Here is a 25,040-nt window from a genome sequence, read left to right on the forward strand (position 1 = left end):
TCTGACTCCAACCAGGGAAAGGGCTTCCTGCTTTCCCGACCCCCTGAGAGGGATCCTATCCAGTAACACCTGTGAGACTGTAATCATCAAAGTGCCACTATTTCACATATGGGATTAGAATGATTCACTTAGGGACTGGGGGAATTTCAATATTCTCTAGAGCTCTTTGTTTAAATCCTAATCAATTTAGATAAGTTGATCTGTTGTCAGGAAAATAAAACTTAATGTGCACTACTGGCATATTAGTGCCATTTAAAATGATGATGAGCTATTAATCCTGTGATTGGACAAGAATTTTTTTTTTGATAGAGTCTTGCTCTGTCGCCCAGGCTGGAGTGCAGTGGCGCGATATCCACTCACTGCAAGCTCCGCCTCCTGGGTTCATGCCATTCTCCTGCCTCAGCCTCCCAAGTAGCTGGGACTACAGGCACCCACCACCATGCCCAGCTAATTTTTTTGTATTTTTAGTAAAGATGGGGTTTCACAGTGTTAGCCAGGATGGTCTCCATCTCCTGACCTCGTGATCTGCCCTCCTTGGCCTCCCAAAGTGCTGGGATTACAGGCGTGAGCCACCGCGCCTGGCCTGGACAGGACTTTTTTTTAAATGATACCTCATCTTAAACAGAATGCTGGCTTAGGACACCTCTCTCCAAACCTAATCCAATTTCTCTGAAAAGGTACTTACTTTTAGAATATCATCCAAATGCATGACTTCTTGGTTCAGATCCTGAAACTCTTTATACTGCTCTTTATGTGGTTCTAATGCAAGGAAAAGCCCATTAAAAGCATCCTCTAAGCTTCCATCTAGAAAGGATCTGCAGCCTTCGGATTCTCCCCCGACAGAGCCCTCAGAGAGCACCCTGTCTGTGGCCACTGGCACCTCTGTGGATGTGAGCCTCTTGACCAGCTGCTTCGTGATGTTTCCTTCCAAAGTGTCCAGTTCCACAGGCTTGAGCTCAGAGGCCTCCTCGGACTCTTGCAGAAGTGCCTCTGCAACATCATTCTCAAGGAACAGGTGCTCAGCCTCAGCACCTGAGGACTGTCGGCGGCAAGCCTCAGATGGGGCCGAGGCAGGTTTCCTGGGCTTCTCTGGGTCTTCCTCCTTCAGGTGTGATTTTGGCTCTTGGCTTTCTCCCAAGGAGTTCCTGGAAGATGCTGAGCTGGTGTCATCCAAACCCTCATTCTGGGAGGCCAGGCTGCTGTGGTGAAACTCCGCAGGGGTGATGGTAATTTCTGGATTTGTTGAGTTGGAAGGGGAGCCTGTTGAGTGGGAGGCGAGGGCGCAGTCCCCGTTGGGCAGGTCACTGAAGCTGAGTGATAGTGGCATTTTCTCCTCGGCAGCCTTTCCATTTTCAAAGATGTCATCAGGTAGATTCGACTGTAGATAAAAGATACCTCATTATTATTTTCAATACAAATGACGCATTTGGCTTGGCATGGTTTATTTCCAGACAGAGTGTAAGACAATTACAATGAAAATACCCAGAACTTTCAGAATATTAGCATTTTATTTGTTGATGCCTGTGTGTGTGTGTGTGTGTGTGTCTGTGTGGCTGGCAAAAGAAAACAGACCATCCAAAACTGTTTCTATTGTTGAATCTAGGTGAAAGTTCATGCCAATCGTCTCAAGGTTTGACATTTTTCAAAAGAAAAGGTTGCATGGGGGGAGAGGGCTTGTTTTCTGAATTCCAAGAGCTCATAATATTTGGCAGCCATAGTTATGAATAACATTACCAATTCCTTTTTCTATTTAGGCAACTATCTTAAAAAACTTTCCAGCGTCCATGCAATTTAGTTCCAAAGATGTGATGTTTTGTTCTGCTTCAATTCTCAAAAATTATTCCTTTGAAAATCTCTACCCACAAATCCCAAGCTCTGGAAAATGTTTTATTAATTTAGTAACCATGCCATAAATAATTCAAGGCCAGCCATACATTTTCATAGCGTCTCTAGAAATAAGAGGAAAAGACCAATAAATGGAACATCAATCTTGCAGGAGGTACACCCCAGGGCTCTCAGGCTGCCTAGAAACACCGAGTCATCTGTCAAGCAGACCCGGGTGGTGTCACAGGTACGCCCTGTGCTTCATGAAGCAGAACTCTGAAGACAGAGGTCAGAAATATCCAGGTAACCAAGATCATTCATTTATTCAGGCATTTCCATTTCTAAGTCAGCTCTCCTTGTGCTGTGGTCTGTGTATAATGCCGAAATGCCAAATGCTGTTCTGTGGAAAGGGCTTTTTAGTTATTGAGATTAACCCCTTCAAAATGGTTAATTTTTCTTTCTTTTTTATTTTTTTGAGACAGAGTTTCACTCTTGTTGCCCAGGCTGGAGTGCAATGGTACGATCTCAACTCACTGCAACCTCTGCCTCCTGGGTTCAAGTGATTCTCCTGCCTCAGCCTCCCAAGTAGTTAGGACTACAGGCATGCGCCACCATGCCCAGCTAATTTTTGTATTTTTTTTTTTTTAGTGGAGACAGGGTTTCACCATGTTGGTCAGGGTGGTCCCAAACTCCTGACCTCAGGTGATCCACCTGCCCCAGTCTCCCAAAGTGCTGGGATTACAGGCGTGAGCCACTACACCCGGCCCAAAATGGTTAATTTTCTCAGATTCCAGATTCAGTTTTTGAAGTAAATAAATGGTAAGTATTATGCTAATAATTGTTTTAATTATCTAGAAATTGACAAATTCTCAAAATTTGCTGGGAATAAGGCAAATAAAAATGTTACAGCAAATGCAGTGAGGAACAGACGGGAAGATAAAGGCTCCCCGTCCTCCTCCAGCTGGGTCCCTGGTCCCATTGCTGCTGCATCTGAGGCCATGAGATCCTGACACACGCAGTTCGTTCCACCAAACTGTCCATTGTTGTAGCATGGCTGGAAGGCGATTTACTTTAACTGCAGGCGACTCAAATGATGTGTCACTGGACACTTGAGTAACCTCTACAAGCTCAGTCTCTTTACCTCCAAAACTGAGGATGTTTTACTCTGTGAGTGATTACTGAGCTGTGGTCCACAATGTTGTTGGGGTGTTGGGCTCTGGTGCTCCTCTTCCTCCCCTCCCAGCTTGTGTATTTCAGTTTCTTCCCTCACGTATTTGCACCCCCCACCTCATATAGACCTTATGTCTCTAGGAAAGATAAAAGGAATCTTTTAGGGGAGGGATGAGGGATGCCTGGAGCCTTCTCCCTAGACCTCATCCATGGGGGTCCCTTAGGCTTCTAGAACCCGTGGGCCCTTCACATGGTCCCGCTGAGCCTCATCTGATCTGTGCACACATCTCATGGCAGCACCGAGGGAGGTGGGAGACACTGGGTATGGCGGAGAGATTGGGTTGTCAGGATTCTTATTCCAATTCCAAAGTCCTTCCCAGCCATTTCTCTTGAGACTCCAAGACTCAAGCCCAACTTCCACCTACTTAAGTGGCAAATATTTGGTGAGAATAAATTGAGATGCCCTGCCCAAGGGGACTTGCAGTCTACCAAGGGGACGAGAGTAACAATGAGCACACAACAGTACAATGGTGTGCATGCTGTAACTGAGGGATGACATCATGAGGGAAGGGCCCCAATAAGGGGGTGGCTGCTGCCTGAGAAAGAGCCAGTCCTAGAGCTTAATGTGGAGGATGGTGAGGTAGGGGGCAGGCACCAGAGGAAGTGCATTCTAGAAGGAACAACATGCGAAGACATGAGCTCCTGAAAAGAGGTGGTGCATTTCGAGGACACTGAGAAGCTCCAAGGGGCCCCAGCAGAGGACAGAGAGTGGAAAAGTGAGATGGGCTTGTGATGGGCTGTAGCGAGATGGGAACAGCCGCTCTGAGGACCTTTGCGTTTATCTAAAAGGCTTTATCAGGAAAATCATCCAGTTGTTTTCTAACCTTGTTCTTATTTAAATTATGACATGAAACCTCTACCAACTCTCACCCACAACCCTCAACCTGTAGCACATGAGCATGAATATACATGTTATGGTAATGGTTGCATGTACAGCTGTGTTAGCTCTTTGTGTTTTGGTTCATGTTTTCGTGTATATTTCCCCCATATATTCTTCCCATTTTCCTTTAAAAGTCCACCAGAGGGCCGGGCGCGGTGGCTCAAGCCTGCAATCCCAGCACTTTGGGAGGCCGAGACGGGCGGATCAGGAGGTCAGGAGATGGAGACCATCCTTGCTAACATGGTGAAACCCCGTCTCTACTAAAAAATACAAAAAACTAGCCGGGCGAGGTGGCGGGCGTCTGTAGTCCCAGCTACTCGGGAGGCTGAGGCAGGAGAATGGTGTAAACCCGGGAGGCGGAGCTTGCAGCGAGCTGAGATCCGGCCACTGCACTCCAGCCTGGGTGACAGAGCGAGACTCCATCTCAAAAAAATAAAAAAATAAAAAAAATAAAAAAAATAAAAGTCCACCAGAGTTTAGCCTGGTCCTTTTCACCTGCCTTTTGAGACAAGGTCTTGCTCTGCTTTCCAGACTAGACTGCAGTCATGCAATAACTCACTGCAGCCTCAACCTCCTGGGCTTTAATGATCATCCTGCTTCAGTCTCCTGGGTAGTTGGGACCACAGGTGTGTACAACCACACCAGGGTAATTTTTAAATTTTTTGTAGAGACAAGGTCTCACTTTGTTGCCCAGGCTGGTCTTGAACTCCTGGGCTCAAGCAATCCACCTGCCTTGGCCTCACAAGGTGCTGGGATTATAGGTGTGAGCCACCATGTTCAGCCTTCACCTGCATTTTTTAATTCAATGAAAAAGATGCAACTATTATTACTATTAGCTCGAAGACTTTTAATCCTTTCCTCTGCTGACACTGAAAGCTTCCTTTTATACGTCTGTGAAGAGCAGGATGTTCCATGCATGTGCGTGTGCATGCATGTGCGTGTGCATGCATGTGTGTGTGTGTATCCTCTCATGACATAATGTATATACTACATAATACTTATTGTATTCCTGACTGCGAATTAAGGATTTCTTTTTGTCAAAGTATTATAAAATTAACAAACATTATAATAAACTAAGATGGAGAAGCTTTCAAATAGAAGTAGCTCTAGTAAAACTCATTGAAATCCTTCTGAGTTCCTTGAATGCCAATTTTTTTTGTTTTTGTTTTTGAGATGGAGTTTGCTGTTGCCCAGGCTGGAGTGCAAGGGCACCATCTCAGCTCACTGCAACCTCTGCCTCCTGGGTTCAAGTGATCCTCTCACCTCAGCCTCCCAAGTAGCTGGGACTACAGGCACATGCCTCCACTCCCGGCTACTTTTTGTATTTTTAGTAGAGGCAGGGTTTGACTATGTTGGCCAGGCTGGTCTTGAACGCCTGAGCTCAAGTGATCCACCCACCTCAGCCTCCCAAAGTGCTGGGATTACAGGTGTGAGCCGCCATGCTGGGCCGAATGCCAGTTTTTGAAAGGCTTAAACTTGTTTAAAATCTTGTTACCATGGATATCTTTGCCACAATGGAGAAAAATCACAGCACAAAAACAGGGATTATTAGAAGAGAAGGACAAACTGTGTCTCTATCAAAGTTACATGCACGACCAAGTTTCCCACCCCAAGGACAGTACAGCTGTAACTATCACCCAGTGAGCAAGACAGAGAAGATAAAACAAGAGACATGCTGAGTCACACATGCTACAAGCCGCCCCCCCCCGAAGTCAAGCACTCCATACCCGGCAGGCCACACTCACATAGAGCTCTAGCACGGCCTTGGGACTCGGCCTGAGGGAGGTCAGGTCACTGAAGGAGCGGCTGCGGTGCAGCTTGGCAAAGAAAGTGTCTTGCAAGGCACTCAAGACAGACAGCCGCCTTGGCTTGTCTGGGGAAGGATGCAGCCACCTCTTCAGAAGTGAAAGCAAGATGGGGGAGTTAGTGGGAAGAATCAGGTTACTATGTTTTGTTAGCTTTTTAGCGAGCATTTTTGATTAAAACAAGCGGCTATTATTTATATCCACTTCTTTAAAAGGCTGATCTTAGAGAATGTTCAGAAAAATCTACATGTTAGCATTACAGCAATAGGTAAGGTGGGCAAGGAGAGAGGAAAAACAGGAGGCTTACCACCTCTGATAGAATTACTGAGAACTCCCAGCACTGTCTCTCAAGCATTTCAAATGCTGGGTGCAAACACTGGCTCAGGTGCATTGATTCTACTCAGGAAATTACACTGAACTTACAAAGAAGGAGTGGTCTTTGAAGATGGGCGTTTCCGGGGTACCCTGGCTGTACATGGACATTCTCCTCTGAAGGGCTGCTGCCTTGTTCCCAGCGCCTGAGGATGCGGTCATGTCCTCCACGTCAAATGGACTGCAAAACAACAGGACCCCATGTATGCACATTTGGTAAAATCACCTATCATCAACAGACCACAGGCTGAGAGAGTACCTCATTACATAAAAGTAAACTCAACCGGTGGGAACTGGGCTGGTTTTAGCTAAACTGGTTTGCAGAAAATAAACCTGGATAAAAGAAAAGTGGAGCAGAAAACTGAGTCTAGACTCACCCAAGGGACCCCAGAATATTATCACAGCTCTTAAGCACAATTTATCTATACACTTAGATACACCCATTCCTCACTAACATTAGAAACACAAACTTATGAATGCTTGCTTCGACAAAATAAGATGTTGAAAAGTCTATAAAAATTATCTGAACTTTGTGGGGCTAGATACCTTAATGGTATAAGACATCGACAGATTATTGTTCTGTTCTAAAGAAAACACTTAAAATAGAATCCCATTCATTTCAGTTGACACAGAGCCTCTTGTGTGGGAAGAGAATAACAGTCTGTTCACAATGATGCCACTTAATATCATGGCACCTGATTCATCCAGCAAGAAGAATGATCTTGCATGTGAGACGTCAATGACTGCAGATTGTGGGGAGGGAAGGGCTGGGTAACGCGTGCTGATGATGACGAGGCAAGAGTGTCTTTGCTGCTTCCACACCTGGCTTTCTATATTGTAAATGAGACCCTGAGCATGAATACTCAACATGTCAACTCAGCAATATACCAGGGGCATTATATTAAACATTGTGAACTACTAGTGGGGTTTTTTTTGTTTTTTTGGTTTTTTTTGAGATGGAGTTTCCCTCTTGTTGTCCAGGCTGGAGTGCAATGGCACAATCTCAGCTCACTGCAACCTCTGCCTCCCGGTTCAAGCGATTCTCTTGCGTCAGCTGCCCGAGTAGCCGGCATTACAGGTGCCTGCCACAATGCCCGGCTAATTTTTGTATTTTTAGTAGAGACGGGGTTTCACCATGTTGGCCGGGCTCGTCTCGAACTCCTGACCTCAGGTGATCCACCTTCCTTGGCCTCCCAAAGTGCTGGGATTACAGGTGTGAGCCATCGCGCCCGGCGCTACTGGTGTTAATAACTTATCATGACCTTTCTCACTGGGTGACTTTGGAAAACCATTTCTAAGTTCATTGCTTTAAAAAAAGATATCTCTTGCCCTTTGGGGATGTTCTATTTCAGTAAATACAGTGCAGAGGAACTAAGGATACTCATAATTTTCCAGAGCAGCATGAAGTTATGCGATAAAGAGGAATAAGCATTTAAAGCATCATAGTGAGAATCAGGATTTTTCTGTGGTCAAAGTACCTCCCACTGGACAGATATTTTCTTTCAAATTAGTTTACTTGAGAGGACATATTCTCTTATATATTTAAAGGCAGAGAAGGAAGGAAGGTGACAGAAAAAATATTTTAAAATAGAAAGTAGAAGAGGCGATTGGTGATATGATCCAGGCTTCTCCAACTTTAACACGCGTGCACCTCACCCGGGGAGTTTGTTAAACAGATTCTGGGGCCTGAGCAATTCTGCCACAGTAGTTCTGGGGTGGGGCCCAAGATTCTGCTTTTTTAACAAGCTCCCTGGCGATGCAGATGGTCCATGCACCAGCTTTGAATAGCACTAGCCCGTATCAGATATTCCTATATGAAGAGATAAAAGAGGAAGAGGCACTTACTACCAGGTGATTTCCAGGTTCAGTTTGATGGTGCCAAGGTCATTGATGTCGACAGCCACCACCTGAGGTCGGGCTGCAAACAGCTCTTTGGTCTCACAGGTCACGCTACCTACCAGGATGTGAGTTGCCAGCCCTTTGAGCTCCGTGACCTAACAGAGAGAGTGGGAGGGGAAAGGCCTTACATCACAGCAGAGGAGAAAGGTAGGATAATGTGTCATTTTTTTACTGAGCTAGGTTGGTCATTTCTTTCAGAATCATATCTGAAATTGGAAGTGGATTTTGTTTTTTCTTTTTGGAGACAGGGTCTCTCTCTGTCACCCAGGCTATAGTGCAGTAGTGTGATCATGGCTCACTGCAGCCTTGACCTCCTGTACTCAGGTGATCCTCCCACCTCAGACTCCCAAGTAGCTGGGACTACAGGCACACGTACCACATCTGGCTCATTTTTGTACTTTTGTAGAGATGGGGTTTTGCCATGTTGGCCAGGCTGGTCTCCAACTCCTGGGCTCATGTGATCCACCCACCTCAGCCTCCCAAAGTGCTGGGATTACAGGTGTGAGCCACTACACTACGCCTGGCCAGAGGTGGATATTTCAAAAGTGTATCTTAGATTGACTTTACCCACTCTGATGTGAGAGCAACAGTCTTTGTAATGGACTTGTAGTGCAGAGAAGTCCGTGGGATGGAGGGGTGACAGGCAGGGGTCACGGGTAAAGGCCCCACCAATAGATCATCCAGCTGTGGCACCATGAAAGACAACAGGCAATGACAATACTATACCTTGATGGAAATGAACCCAACTATCAGGGGCAGAAAAACTGTTTCTTCTCCATCCCAGCTCTGCTTGCCATTTACTTCTATTTTGCCTTTCAGTTTCCACCGCTGCCGGCCATACTTCATGAAAATCTGGAGAGGAGACATCCAAGGGCCTTCATGTCTTGCCATGTCCCCTTCTCCACCAGAACACCAAGATCAAAAGGAGAAAGAACTAACGCCACTGCCGCCCTCCCCTTCTCCCTCACTCTCCCTCCACCTCCTTACTCTTGGGTGTGAGTGGAGCTGGGGATGAGTGGGGAAGAGACTTTTTTTCTTTTCTTTTGAGATGGAGTCTCGCTCTGTCGCCCAGGCTGGAGTGCAATTACATGATCTTGGTTCACTGCAACCTCCGCCTCCAGGGTTCAAGCGATTCTCCTGCCTCAGCCTCCCAAGTAGTTGGGACTACAAGCATGTGCCACCATGCCCAGCTCATTTTTGTATTTTTAGTAGAGACGAGGTTTCACCATGTTGGCTAGGCTGGTATCTCGAACTCCTGACCTCAGGTGATCTACCTGCCTTGGCCTCCTAAAGTGCTAGGATTACAGGCAACAGCCACCATGCCTGGCCCGAGACTTTTAAATCACAGTAAGTTCTGCCTGTCTGAGACACAGGGGGTACAGGTTTTCTGTAGTAAAAGGTCACTGCATGGTGCCCTTCTGCTCACTCATGCCAAGCAGTTCTCTCTCTTGTTAGTTCTGCTTCAATAGAGTAGCCACTGGGATTAATTCTTCACACAACCCAGCTCCTTTAGCGAGAGGAGTAAGTATCAGCTAAAACCCTCTTAAGCAAGAAATAAAGACATCCTTATTCTGGATAGGGAGATGGAGCTGGCAAGAACTTTGAAATCCAATGTACTCTTGGGGGAAGGTGTGCAATATTTCCTTGGTCAGACTGCTTTAATGTTTAAGGGAAGATATACCCTCACCCCTGCTTTAAGAGGTATGAGTACAGAGGGTTTTGGAGCAGATGTCAGATGAAATGGTTATGTAAGTTTCCTTTTGAAGAGAGAAAGGAACAAAGCCTATTTTTACTTTTTGGAGCACATTTTTACAAAGAAAGATCTAGATGTTATTTTTCTTCAGTCATGGTACTTATGATCAGCCATGATCCTGGATTGGCTCTTGGATCAGGAAAAAAAAAAAAAAAACAACCCTGCTTACCTAGTACAATATTGGAACATCTGGCAAAATATGAACATAGACTAATTCCAGGTGACATTAGCTGAGGAGCCAATCTTAAACTCACTGGTGTTGAGGGCTTAGTAATGCCTATGTGAGAGAATGTCCTTCCATTCTTAGAAGAAGAATTTAGGGATAAAGAGTCCTGGTGTTTGCATCTTGCTCTAAAATGGTTCAGGGGCCAGGCGCGGTGGCTCACACCTGTAATCCCAGCTCTTTGGGAGGCCAAGGCGGGGGGATCGCTTGAGGTCAGGAGTTTGAGACCAGCCTGGCCAACATGGTAAAACCCCATCTCTACTAAAAACACACAAAAAATTAGCCGGGTGTGGTGGCGGGCGCCTGTAGTTCCAGCTACTCTGGAGGCTGAGGCAGGAGAATCGCTTGAACCCAGGAGGCAGAGGTTGCAGTGAGTTGAGATCATGCCACTGCACTCCAGCCTGGGCAACAGAGTGAGACTCCATCTCAAAAATAAATAAATAAAAATAAATAAAATGGTTCAGCAAAATAATAGTAACAATGACAGCAATAATGATGATGACAGAGCAAATGTGGCATAATGTTACAAAGTGGTGAATCTAGATGAAGGGTTTATGGGAAGTCCTGTACCCGTTTCCAGACTTTCTCATTGGCTTAAAATGTTTTTCAAAATGAAAAATTAAAAAAAAAAAGACAACTTGAGAAGCAAAATGACATGACAACTGGCCCCTACCCTTCAGGTCCGTAATTCCAGCACCCAGACCAAGACAATACTTACTTCATATTGATCTCCAGGACAGAGGCGTGCAAATCCAGCCAGACCTGGAACCAAGCAATTGGAAAGTGAGGTGTAGAACATTATTTCCCCTCTCTATAGACACATACTGGCATGTTGAAAAGAATTCAGGTGAAGTGTCAGAACTTTGTGCAAACTCACATAACACTTTTTGGGGCCATTCCTGGGGAACAGCTGTTTTGGGGGAGTTCCTTCTATCACAGGTAAAGAAGACATTCCTGGATGAAGTGATGGAAGAGGTGGTTTCCAAGGTAGGGGAGGCTGGGCAAGAGGGGGAGCTAGAACTCAGTACATCTTGGGCTGATTTAAGATCCAAGCAGATTCCAGGGTTAGGGTATTAGGGCCAGAAAGATTTATTTATTTATCCAACATATTCCCATGAAGATAATCTGGTCTCCTATTTTCCCTTCTGTCCTAAAATGTGTAATTTTTAGGTGCCTCCCATTTGAGTTAAGATTCCATGCAGTTATTTCCCTTGCTGCCCTCCAATTTACTCATTCTGATGTTTTCTTTATCCTTTTTATCTGGTATAATGATACAATTTGCTGTTATGAAATCCCTGAAAATGGATTATTACTTACACAAAGCTAGTGATTAAGAAAACAAAATCAATCCAACCAACCAAATGATACACCCCCAAAAGAAAGATGGGACTTCTACTGTGCCATCCAGCAAGTCATGTCTAACTGGATCTGCTCAATTTGAGATCTCTCTCTGGTGCAGCAGCAAAAACAAATCTTATCAGACTAGATGGTCACCATCTGAGGCCATCTCAGGAATACTGGGTTTGTTCAGTCTTTTTCTTTCCTTTTGTAGATATTTACTGAGAGCCTGCTGTATGTAAAGGTCTATGCTAGGCATTGGGGTAATAATTTGGAAATTAAAGATTATATGGATCCCCATGATATAGAACAAAATACGGTTAAAGCCCACAGAAATGAAACAGACAAAGACTTGCAGACAGTAAGATGGAGTTACACCTGAGGTTAATTTGTTTGTCTACTGGCTATCCTACTCTAGAAAATTTACTTAAGCCAAGTTTCTTCACCTTTAAAATAGGATAACAGTGTCCACTTCATAGAATTGTTTGTAACAACAACAGATGGCATCTTACACATAGTAGGTCCTTAATATGTGGTAATGATGATATATCCAAGAGTGGGGTAATACTATTTATTGAGTACATGCCATCTACTATTTAATGAAAGATGTAATCTATATGAAAAGACACAAGGCTGGCATATTGGCTCACTCCTATAATCCTAGCACTTTGGGAGGCCAAGGCAGGAGGATGACTCGAGCTCAGGAGTTCAAGACAAGCCTGGGCAACATAGTGAGACTTCATCTCTACTAAAAAGAAAAAAAAATTAGCCAGGTGTGGTGGTGCATGTCTGCAGTCCCAGCTGCTCGGAGGCTGAGGTGGGAGGATCGCTTGAGCCCAGGAGGTCTAGGCTATAGTGAGCCGTGATTACACTACCGCACTCCAGCCTCGGTAACAGAGTGAGACTGTCTCAAAAAGGAAAGAGAAGAGAAGAGAAGGGAAAAGAAAACACACAGTAAACTGATATGCATCAGGGAGGGAAACAGCAGTGGAGAGACAGGAGATGTTTGCTTTTTTCTGTATTTTTATGAGAATGTATTACTATATAATTAAAATAAAAAAACAGAGACTATCTTATTTAATGTAGAATAGTTTCATGGAGGAAAGCAGCATTTGAATAACAAAGTTTCACCACAGTAAAATGAGGACATGGGTGTACAGATACTTCCAGGCTGAGTGAATGACATGTGTGTATTCAACAATGTTTCTTGAATGTCTACTGTGTCAAGCATGAAGAAAGGTGTGAGGAGGAAGGTGTGCTAGTCACATGTGCATAGCAAATGAGGAAACTAATCTCATCAACAGAGGCTTGTCAGTGACCCAGCTTTACTTTAATCAGTTGTTTCTGGCTTTAGTCAGCTGTTAAGTTGTTTTCGTGCCAATCACAAAGCAAAGCCCTTTACATTCATTGGGGCCTAAAGACTAAAAGTTTTATTCAGGAACCAAACAAATTTAATAAAAACGGGTAAAAATCTTTATCCTTTAAAAATTTTTTGAAGGAAAAAAATAAAGTCTTATAAGATTTCCAGTTAAGAATTCAGTACAGGCTGGATGTGGTAGCTCACGCCTGTAATCCCAGCACTTTAGGAGACTGAGGCGGGCAGATCACCTGAGGTCAGGAGTTCCAGGTCAGCCTGGCCAACATGGAGAAACCCTGGTTCTACTGAAAATACAAAAACTAGCCTGGTGGGGTGGTGATTGCCTGTAATCCTAGCTTTTCGGGGGCTGAGGCAGGAGAATCGCTTGAACCCTGGAGGCAGAGGTTGCAGTGAGCAGAGATCACGCCACTGCACTCAAGCCTGCATGACAGAGCAAGACTCCATCTCAGAAAAAATCCAAAAAAACAAGCAAAGAATTCAGTACAAATATTTGTAGTGAACTTTTAGTTAAAGGCAAGATTTATAATGTAATATTAAGTATAAAAAGAAAAAAGGTAGCTGGGTACGGTGGCTCACACCTGTAATCCCAGCACTTTGGGAGGCCGAGGCAGGTGGATCACGAGGTCAAGAGATTGAGACCATCCTGGCCAACATGGTGAAGCCCCGTCTCTACTAAAAATACAAAAATTAGCTGGGTGTGGTGGCAGGTACCTGTAGTCCCAGCTCTTGGGAGGCTGAGGCAGGATAATCACTTGAACTTGGGAGGCGGGGGTTGCAGTGAGCCGAGATCACACCACTGCACTACAGCCTGGCAACAGAGAGAGACTCCGTCTCAAAAAAAAAAAAAAAAGGAAGGACACAAAATCTTACATAGAGTATAACCTCGGCTATATATAAATGGATCCCCAGGGAAGAAAGTCTAGAAAACCATACCAAACTGTTAAAAAATAATGATCTCTGGTGGGGTAGAATTAAGGAGAAAGTTAAATTTTTGTCATTAAGTGATAATTTTTATTTGATTTTTAAAAAGATAATATACTTATTTTGTAATACAGAAAAAAGATGTAAAAAAGATCACATACCTTGGCAGGCAATGTGTACACACAGAAAAGTTGGTTGGATATTTTAATAATTTTAACAAAGCTTAGCACTGGGTGGAACGATTATATATGATTTTAATTTTTTGGTTATATTTCTCAATGTTTTAAAAAAACAAGAAGGTACTACTTTCAAAGTGTTTACGTCAAGATTGAAGAAGACACGAACAGTTCCTCCCTGTTTACCCAGTGACTTTTTTAGAGGCAGTCCGAGGAAATAATTTTGATGAGCTGGTCCAGAAACAGCTGTGAGTCCTAGACTGTTCCCACACAAAGACGTTCACATGACAAATGGGTCCCTTAGTACCTCAGCCTCCTTGAGTTGCTATTTATAACCTTTGCTATTTATAACACTATTTATAACACAAAGGTTGTTTTGTTTTTATATTTATTTAAATGTGATTTTTACCCATATAAAGATGCTGTGGGTGGTATCACACAATGTGTTTTGCCTTCTATGAATAGCCCTGTTAGTACGCTGGAGATTCTTGGCCAGGCATGGTGGCTCACACCTGTGATCCCAGCGCTCTGGGACGTCAAGGCAGTAGGATCACTTGAGCCCAGGAGTTTGAGACCAACCTGGGCAACATAGTGAGACCCTATCTCTACAAAAAATTTAAAAATTAGCCAGTCATGGTGGCATGCGCCCATGGTCCCAGTTACTCAGGAGGTTGAGGCAGGAGGATTGCTTGAGGTTAGGAGTTTGAGGCAGCAGTGAGCCACTGAACTCCACCAGCCTGTGTGACAGAGCGAGACCCTCGACTCAAAAAACAAAACAAAGCAAAAAACCCAATTAAGTTGAGAGTCTTAAATGAATGCTGCTTCTTTGACCTGACTGATAGATGTTGCATGGGTAAGCTGACAGCAAAAAAGGTCCCCGGATGCTTACAAAAAAAAAGCACGTGCTGTTACCATCACTTGTCAGTAGGTGGCAGCAACTCACCAGCTCGTCGGTGCCTTCCTGACCGTGGAGCCAGTACATTTAAGAACAGCTTTCACTAATAATTAGAACACAACAAGCCACTTAAAAAGACTTACTGAAATAAGAGCAGAATTGAAGAAGCCTGTATTCCACTAATAATTTTCTGGAGCATTTAGTTAGTCTTTTAAAAAAATACTTCTGAAAGAAAGTACAATCGACTGGCTTTTGTAAATCCTAAACTGGACATGCTAATTCTAATACAATCCAAAGTACTCTTTAAAAACTTCTGCAAATTGGCTGGGCGCGGTGGCTCACACCTGTAATCCCAGCACTTTGGGAGGCTGAGGTGGGCGGATCACCTGATGTCAGGAGTTCGTGACCAGCCTGGCCAACATGGAGAAACCCTGTCTCTACTAAAAATACAAAAATTAGCCAGGTGTGATGGTGGACATCTGTAATCCCAGCTACTCCGGAGGCTGAGGCATGAGAATCACTTGAACCCAGGAGGCAGAGGTTGCAGTGAACAGAGATGGTGCCACTGCACTCCAGCCTGGGTGACACAGCGAGACTCTGTCTCAAAAACAAAACAAAACCTCTGCAAATTAGTTCAGGATTAATTTATTGCCTGTTTATTTATATAATTACAATGGAAGACTGGTTGAAAAGAAACTGATCTGGCATTGTTAGTAGATAATGGTGGATAAAGGGGAAATCCTTTGAAGGTGTTTGTTTCCCCACCTTTAAAATTACCAGAAATTTTATATCTGAAGAAAACTGAATATGAGAAAGGTACTTGGTAGTGATATTTTTTTCACATCTCAGCCCATGTTACTAAGCAAAATTTCTTGGAACTGCTGTAGTGGCATCACTGATCCTCTGATTGTAGCAATAATGTAGCACAATGGCACTATCCAGGCACAAACAGCTTTTGTGCCGTGCGTCTTAAAGTTCTGTCTGCTGCATAAGCCACTGGTGGTACTGGCCACGGAATTAGCACTAACAGTGGGGCAATGACAGTTACAGTCTGTCTTTGAGGCCTGGCCAGGTTTCTTTCAGGCTCTTGTCTGGGGGCCTGCTGGCATTTTCACGGTTAGAGAAAGCTGCAAGTTTTCTCAACAGTTTGTGATTACTAGTGCATGATCTGGAAAGCTTAATGAAAGCTTTCTAGCTTTCACTCAAAAAACCATCATGGGGGTTACCTCTGAGGGTGGGCATGGGGGGCTTGCAGGGGTCATACCTTTGGATGTTTCATGGCACTCACATATTACTGATCTAATACCTTTTCCACAGCCTCGTTTGGAGGGTGTTACAGCAGCTGCCTACTCTTGCCTGCCTTCCTTTGCTCAGACACCATTCTGCCAGAACACTCCATCATTTCTCCCTTCACACTTTGTACTTTAAGACAAACAACCAAGTAGCTATACAGTCAGGAGCTCCTATTACAGGCCTTACTGATTTATTGACTAGGCATAAATAATGCAAGTTTACTAGCTCAGTGGTGGTTCTTCCTTCTCAGGAATGTTGATCTGCCCTGGAAACTGTAAGGACCAGCAGAAACTGGATATATACACTGCCTGGAACTTCATTTGAACCAAGTAATAATTTGGAGAACTAGTTTGCTCTAAGGAACTACATCTCTTTACCTCCATCCTGTTTGATAGTTTGCAGATTAAGCTCTCTCCGTTCAGCCTGGCATTCATGAATTTTTATAATCAGGACCCACCTAATTCTCCATAGCTCTTCTCCCGACAAGCACGTCAGCCACACCAGTCTACTTGTCACCTCTGAACAGGCTTTCCTCTGTTTGGTGAATGCTATTCTGGTGCTGTTCACCATATATTACACTGGGAAGCCTTCCTCTTTCCTGCTCCCCTCCCCACCCAGAGAGGTGAGTGGCAACCTTTTCCTCCTCTCCCCTCCTGCTTCTGCAGCAAACTGGGTCACACTGTTGTTCAGGTGGTCATTCATTCCATTGGATGAGAATGTATAGCCTCATATGTCCCTTTTCTCTGGTAGACCATGTGGAACTCAAGGCCAGGGACCAGTCATCAGAATGCAGTCTAGTGTCTAGCCAACAGCAGGCACTTGGTAAGTACTTGCTCTATTCTCTTTAACATCACTACCCCAAAAGGTTGTTGTCTAATGTTGAGGGTGGGGCAAAACGGAAGTGAGGAAGGGTGTGGTGCAAGGAAGTTGGGGGTTGCTGGGTCTGAGAGTATTATGACATACTCTCAGTTTGTCAATATGTATGTTGGAAGTAGTTTTTACCAGAATGAGTAACAGATGAGAAAGCAGCTGATTGCAAAGACAATAGGATTTCTTGGCAGCATGAGAAGGTTTCCCTTTCTCTTTATGGAGGAAGAGAAAGATTTCCATGGGGGCGTTTACCCTTGAAAGGCTTCACAGATGTAGTTTCTGAATTTGCATGTTAGATGAGGACAGTGGAGGAGACAGGAGTCTATCAATGAGGAAGGAGATTCAGTTTCAGGCCTGAAAAACCCCATGGAAGAAACCAAGTGTTCGGGTAGACTCTCAGGAAGATCAGGCAGGAGAGCAAGAACAACAGAGAGAGGGGGAGATGGAGGAGTGGGAGCCACAGCAAGTTCATCAGCCCATCAGGGCTGTGATGTAGCGTGGTGGCCAGGTCTCCCAGTAGGTGGCAGGGACTCCAGCACCATCCCCTCACTGACCACCAAGCCTGAAGCTCCAGATCTGGTCCGAGGGTGGTCCCTTTCCTCCCATCCCACTCCCAGGGTGCGTGCCTCTGTGCTAGGTTGAAGAGGATCTGCCCATAAGGGAGACCATTCTTTGAGCAATGGTTTATGTTGTCTTCTCAGCTCTGAACTTCCCTCATAACATGGAGTTAGAGGTGGGAATGCATTAGGAACAAAGAACCCTGGAATTCAGTTTCTTGTCTGACTCCAATTTATGTGTGACTCCTGGGACAAGTCATTTAGCCTCTCTAGGCCCCTATTTCCCATATGTAAAGTCAGGAAATTACCATCCCACAAAAATAGATGTATTTGTTAATACTGAACATCAGAAATAGGAGAAATACAGTACGTATTAATATTAGCAGCGATAGGCGATGTGCATGATTTGCATTACCGTTAGGCTGTGAGACTCTGCGACTGTGCTAGTCTGTGTGGGTGGCGTCTGAGTGTTGGGGGAAGTAGAGGGAAGGTTTTCTGCTAAACACTGATTCAGGGCAGTTGTTTTCTAGAATCGATCAGGCTGCTGACAGAATCATCCTCAAAGTTAAAATAAAAATTCCAGGGCCCACCGTGGGACTATGGACCTGAGTGATTTTGGAACCACTGACTCAAGTGAGGACCCAAAAATGTAGAGAATGGACCTAAAAAATGGAAAAAAGCACAGATGACAGACTCAGTAGCAAAGCAAGTGTTAAAATTTAACACTGAATATTAAACTGATTCCCTACCAGGTCTGCCAGAAGAGAAGCATGCAGCCATTTGGGAAGCTGAGGGTCAAGGTCATTTTTATTCCAGGTATTCGCAGACAGGCTCTCACATGTCAGTGCCTAGTGCTTGACAGAATAATTTCCCTCCTGAGTTAGATGATTCATTGGAAAATGAAGCCCTCCTGTTGAGCCCTTTCAAAAAAAGTCTCCTTTCTTTACTCCCTTAATTGCAGAAAGTAGAAAGAGGGTGATTAAATCCCCATTAGCAACCCAGGGATCAAGCTGCTAAGAAACCTCAGAATTGCATAAGCACCAGCCCTCTTCGCTGCAGTCAAATGGGCCAAAACTCGGAAGAGAAACTGACTTGCTGTGATGGCCACTCATTTGACAGCCATGCTTGGCCACTGAGCCGTAAATCTGACAACACCTGAGCGATGCTCTGTTTTCTAAAATCAGACTTCGTTTTTGTTCTGAAGATGCTGTGGTATAACTCAATCATGTGTCTAGTTTGGACCTTTCTGGAATAAATACCAGAAAGGCACTGGGAGGGGAAAAATTCTTTGTGGGTTTAACACCAAGATTTATAAAATTTCATAGTTAGTTTGCTAGAAACATGAGGAGCTAAAGGAAGAATTTAAACATCACCACAAAGAAGCCAACAGACAAGCTAGAATGTGGGACATTCTGTACAATGGTTTCTACAGCAAGTCAAGGGTAGGAAAAAAAAAACGGGGGGAGGGGGGAAGAGGTTTGTTTTAGATTAAAGGAAGTCTAAAAGACATACCTAACAACCAATTGTAATGCATGGACCTTGTTTGGATCCTAATTTGAACCAATCAAATGTACAAGGCATTTTTGAGACAACGGGGGAAATTTGATAATGGAATGGGTTAATAACCAAGGCTTATTATTTTTGTTAGCTGTGAAAATGTGACAGTACTTGGCATCGTGGTTATGTAAGATGACAACCCCATGCTTTAAGAGATGCATACTGAAGTGTATAGCCGCAGACTGACATATCTGGGTTTTATTTCATCAAAGGACTTATCTTTTATCAAAGGAAAAACAAAAGCAAAGAGATGGAGCAAATGTGGCAAAATCTTGCTAATTATTACATCTAGGTGATGGGTTTATGGGGAGTTCATTATAATGTTCTCTCCACTTCTGTGTATGTTTGAGATTCTGTCATAATATTTTTGTGTGTGTAGGTAAGCCTCAGCATGAGAAGCATCAGTAAACTATCAAAAGTGGGGAGGGCTAAGAGTGGGTGGCACTGCGTCTTTGCAAGGAAAATAAAAATAGCATGGGCTCTCAAACTTTAAGGAGCTCTGCGCTCTGCAGAGATGGCTCCTTATTCTCTCTAAACAGGGAAAAGAATACCTTTCATCTTGATGGAGAATTCTCCCAGCAGATTCTCTAGCTCCGCTTCAATGGTGCACATATTCTGCAAAGAGGACAGGAGATGAGCATGAGAACTGGCCTTTCACCCAACAGCTCAAAGCACACGACATTTTAACAGGAGCACGACTGCATGAACAACAAGAAGCATTTACCGTTTGCCCAACACAGCACAGCCTATGAAACATTGTTGACAAAATGTTTGATCTGAGCCTAAGCCCACCTTGTAGTGTACAGGAAATTTAGGGCATAGAAGAGCAAGTCAGATTATATCAAAAATAGACAAATTCAGAATGTGGGGTAGACTATAGGAATTAGCATGCATTCTACAAAAAGGCAGTATCATAATTTCTAGATAAAGAGACTAGACAAACATAGTCACCAAATGTAACATCTTAACCTTGATTACATTCTGATTTGAAAGTAAATCAATCAAAACAGTTATAAAAGACATTATTGATCCAAATAGGGAAAACTTGAAAATGGACAATATATTATATAATTCTATAGGATGAAGGTCAATTTTCTTACTTGTGGTAGTGGTATGTGGTTATGTAGGAAATGTAGATAGGTTATTACAAGTAAGAGATCCCTGACTTGATTTAGTCATTGTATTACATATTTCAGTGTATACATACTTCAAAACATCATGTTGTACACCATAAATATGTAACAGGTTTTACTTGCGAATTACAAATAAATTTTTAAAAGAGATCCAGGTTAAAATATTTATGGAGTGAAATGTCATGATGTCTATCACTTACTGTCAAATGACTTGAGGGGGATGGAGGGGGGATTTGATCATATGAGACAGAGGGAAAGCAAATATGGCCAAATATTACCGATTGGTAAATCTAGATAAAGGCATATGGTGTTCAATGTACTAGCCTTTCCATTTTTCTATAGGTTTGAAATTCTTCTGAATAAAAATGTGGGGCCAAAAGAGCACAAGAGTTGAATTCTGCTCGAATGAGTAAGGCAAACTTCCTGCTGCAATGCCACAGCACCCCAAAAATAATTTTTGGGTCTGACAGTAGTCCTCTCTTTGATGTTGAAGGAACAGGATAGAGAGAAGGAGTAACACCATCTGCACGTGTGGTTAGATACATAACTACCCTCACCCTACTTCCTCAATACCTGAGGACCTAAATAGAACAACTGCAGTTAGAAATGAAAAGGGAAAGTGCTGCGGCCACGGCAGTCCCAGGGAGGCCCTTCCGCTGCTTGACCTTCTGCCACATGTAAGGCTTCCCAGTGTAAGCCTTACAATCTGGATGCTGCTCTTGCTATGCTAAGCAGCCGTCTCCATTGAAGCTTGATGCAGGGTGATGTCTGCAGCTTCTTCCTCAGTTGCCAGCCTCCCACAAGGCTAGGGGTTCGAGGGTGGCCTCACTGACAAAAGCATGGCCAGCTTGATTAGTGCAGGCTGATATTGCTTCCATTTGAATTCTGTATGCTGAGGACCTCAGCCTAGAGGCTCTGATTCTTCTATGTTTCTTTGTTCTGCTCCAAATGATCACTCTCATGGGATGCAAAGAGAATGGCTTTGCTTCTTCCCTTGTAAGCTCTCACTACGTGAACTAGCTAGCAAGGTTGGGGAAAACTTCCTGAAGTCTGAGCTCTGTGTAGCTTGAAAGCCTTGAAAACAAAGCCTCAGTATTATAAACCAATTTACTTCCTCAGAGTATTGGGCACCTCTGTGAAGAAACAGTTTCCAGAAATATCAACTACGCTATCACGCATGTCAGGATTGCTACCAGTATCTCTGAAAAACTTGAGAGCAGCTAGGTTAAGACTTGAGGACAAGTCTTAATTCCGCCCCACCCCCACCCCCAGCACCTCTCCACCCCTGCAACCACTGATGAACATTGCTGCACACGCAAATGCACCTGAGCCACCTTGACCGCATTGTTAAATCCTCATTTTAAACCCTCATCAGAATAAAATCCTGGCTTTTGTGGTTATGTGAGGATATACTTCTTTCTTGTCTTTTTGCTTTTTTGTTTTTTTGAGATAGAGTCTGGCTCTGTCACCCAGGCTGGAGTATAGTGGCGCCATCTCAGCTCACTGCAACCTCCGCCTCCCAGGTTCAAGCGATCTTCCTGCCTCAGCCTCCTGAGTAGCTGGGATTTCAGGGCACACCACCACATGTGGCTAATTTTTGTATTTGTAGTAGAGACGGGATTCTGCTATGTTGGCCAGGCTGGTCTTGAACTCCTGACCTCAAGTGATCCTCCCACCTTGGCCTCCCAAAGTGCTGGGATTACAGGTATAAGCCACTGCACCCGGCCGTGAGGATATAAAACCACCTGACACTAAATGTGGTATGAGGCTACAGAAGTCCTGGACTTCTTTCTTCTCTAAGGCAGTTTAAATTGCACTCTATGTCTTTGAATTTGTGAGCAAGGTCATGATGCCATGCCCTGACACTTCCTCAAGGGTGGCTGTGTCTGAAATGACCTGCAAATATGCCAACACAGACAGTCCCTGCATGCTGCTGGTCAGTTATCAGCATTTGTCCTATAAACGTCCTCTATAATTGGAAACGGTTCTCCTGATATCAGAGATCTGTAGAAATGGGGTCTCATGAACTAAGATTGCTTCTAGGCCAGGAATTTTCAATCTGCAGGTCTATAAAGTAGGATAGGGGAGGGTAGGAAGAGTCAGATCTTCATTTTCACTAACATTGAACTGAAATTAAACATGTTTAGGGATGATGAAGGTAGAAAACGAACCACAGCAGTATTAGCCATACCTGTGACTTTGACACTGATAGAAATCACATACATGTTCATATCCCATCATTTATTGCAGATAACGTTTTAAAAAATCATTTATACTTTTCATTACTTTGATGTTTCAGTAGTTATTAGAGCCACTACTAGATCTTATAATTTGATGTATTAATAAAGCAGCAGCGTAGAACTATGTCACACATTTGGCTTTTGAAATATTTTGAAAACTGTACTGATGATATTGAAATAACTGTATTTCAATATATTTTCTTCTTTTCAATTCCTATGAATTTTATTTTATGCATTTAAAAAACATTATTCTAGGCCAGGCTCGGTGGCTCATGCCTGTAATCCCAGCACTTTGGAAGGCTGAGGCGGGTGGACCACCTGAGGTCAGGAGTTCAAGACCAGCCTGGCCAACATATAGTAAAACCCTATCTCTACTAAAAATACAAAAATTAACCGGGTGTGATGGCATACGCCTGTAGTCCCAGCTACTTGGGAAGCTGAGGCAGGAGGTTTAGTTGGGAAGCTGAGGCAGGAGAATCACTTGAAACCGGGAGGCAGAGGTTGCAGTGAACCAAGATCGCACCACTGCACTCCAGCCTGTGCGACAGAGCAAGACTCCATCTCTCAAAAATAAATAAATAAATAAATAAATAAATAAATAAATAATTCTAAAGGAGGAAGTTAGGGAAAGAAGCCCTGCTTTAAGTCAAATAAAGAGATAAACTTGTTTTAGACAAGAGGCAACGTGGGAGTGTACACACAAAGGGATCCTACTGACAGTCATCCAAGCTGTCCCTCTGATTCCAGGGCTGAGACAGATGCTCAGCTCTGGGAATTGTCCAACAGACCCTCTGCAGGCTGATGACTTCATTCATGAAATCTGATCTCTGAACAAAGACTCATGGGATAGTGAGGAGTGCTGCTTTAATAATTTAGTCATTTCATCAAAGACATTGGTATTAGGTGACCCCAGGAGGAGTGAAGATCTCTCTACCTCTTCCAGAGAGCTGGAAACCAGGAAAGCACACTTCTGTTCACGGTTCTTAATCTTGGCTCCTTTATGATAAAAATTTCTCACAATAAAAAAAAAAAAACATGGTAGGCAGAGTGTTACTGATATCCAACACTGACATCCAGTGTAGCTATCTGAACCATAGGGTCTGCTCTACTTCCAGGGATAAAACTCGGCTCGATTTACACTAGAATATTTAGAAGTGTGTTTCAACGACACAAATCAGGGCAATGTGGCTTACGCATTCATTTTATTTTACTTTAGAGATGCGGTCTCACTCTGTCACCCAGGCTGGAGTGCAGTGGTGCGATCATAACTCACTGCAGCCTCGAACTCCTGGGCTCAAGCAATGCTCTTGCCTCAGCCTCTTGAGTAACTAGGACTATAGGCATGTGCCACCACTCCCAGCTTATTCATTCATTTTAAGCAATTCCACCGATTGCCTTTCTTGCATACTTTTGAGGCTAACAGTAGAACCTATCTTTCTAGAGGGTGGAATGAGGTTGTGGGTTGCTGTTTGCCTTGTTCTTGGCAATTACCAACAATTCACACCAGGCCAGATGGGATTCGGCAACTTAAGCAGGTTAGTGGGTTATACCTCTGTGTACTCCTTGTAGCTCCGATTGATCTCTGACAGACTCTCCCGGGCAGCTTTGCTGGCAGGGGATGTTGCGAAGGCTTGCTTCATTTTGCTGGCACCATCCTGGAGGCGTCGCTGGATACAATAAGCTTCATAGAGTTCATCTACCTGCCAGAATCAAAACAGGAAACAGAAATAAATGTCAGGCTTGAAAGAAAATACATAGATCATTGTTACATGATTAACGTACTTTATATTTCTGACCTCTACAAAGAGAATCCTGTAGAAGTATTATCCTTTTAGATAGGGACCGATCACTTTTATTTTAGCCACTGTGATACATTTTGTCTCAAAACAGATTTTGCTCTAATCCTGTTTTCAAATTATGCAAAAGGGAAACGCCTCCCTTACATTGTTTGAGGCCATCATTGGAATTGTTTAAAATGACTCCTAGGTGACTTTGTGGGTCCATGGGTGGACTGTAAGTACTAAATAAGAAAGATGAGAGCCTTCTGTAAGTATTAAATTATTAAATAAATATTAAATAATAAAAATAAGTAAGTATTAAATAAGACTGTAAGTATTAAATAAGGAAGATGAGAGCCTTCTGTTTATAGAACAAACACTGAAAGGGTTTATACAATTTCATACCAAGGTGAAAACTTTGTAGTATCCTAGGCTAATATCACTTTAAGAGGTAGTGTCACAATATTAGGATTTGTAATCCTGATATTTACATATCCGGATTTAGTGTTTCATAAAGTAACTTGGGGAGATATAGTGAAGATAATTTTTATAAAGTCTTGGCTCAACTGTAAAGAGAAAAAGTTATTCTTAAAATTAGGGTAAAACACAATTGTCAAAATATATCAAACTGAACACTTAAGAACTGAACTCTTTTTCATGTAAATTATATGACAATTACAAAAAAAAATGGAAGCAATATAAATGAACGTTTCTTTTGCTATACATCTACACTTGTGCTTCTAAATAATAATAATATACCCTTTTCAAATGACTATTGATTTTATACTCATATAAGCCTGATAATCAGCTAATTCTTCTAAGGCGGTGATTCTCAATCAACCCAAGGCAATTTTGACCATGGCATCTAGTGGGTAGAGGCCAGGCATGCTGCTAAACATCCTATAATGCAGAGGACAG

The 25,040-nt window shown here is 43.4% G+C and overlaps 1 protein-coding gene across 7 annotated transcripts in view; it reads right to left on the reverse strand.

The window, feature by feature from the left end:
- Window positions 1–25,040, reverse strand: part of RIPOR2 (RHO family interacting cell polarization regulator 2) — a 244,298-nt gene that overhangs the window by 36,121 nt on the left and 183,137 nt on the right. For 6 of the 7 annotated variants that reach the window (XM_073005693.1, XM_007973534.3, XM_038005766.2 and 3 more), the window contains exons 7-13: window positions 23,895–24,044; window positions 19,523–19,586; window positions 10,705–10,748; window positions 8,737–8,862; window positions 7,957–8,105; window positions 6,163–6,292; window positions 686–1,378 (exon numbers count right to left, since the gene is read on the reverse strand). In XM_073005693.1, coding sequence (XP_072861794.1) covers window positions 686–1,378; window positions 6,163–6,292; window positions 7,957–8,105; window positions 8,737–8,862; window positions 10,705–10,748; window positions 19,523–19,586; window positions 23,895–24,044 — 1,356 coding nt within the window. Of the gene's footprint in view, window positions 1–685; window positions 1,379–5,679; window positions 5,830–6,162; window positions 6,293–7,956; window positions 8,106–8,736; window positions 8,863–10,704; window positions 10,749–19,522; window positions 19,587–23,894; window positions 24,045–25,040 lie in introns of all 7 variants that reach the window. The other variant, XM_038005765.2, reaches the window with a different exon arrangement.

The sequence above is a fragment of the Chlorocebus sabaeus genome, chromosome 17 (assembly GCF_047675955.1).
Source record: "Chlorocebus sabaeus isolate Y175 chromosome 17, mChlSab1.0.hap1, whole genome shotgun sequence".
Taxonomy (NCBI): Eukaryota; Metazoa; Chordata; class Mammalia; order Primates; family Cercopithecidae; genus Chlorocebus; species Chlorocebus sabaeus.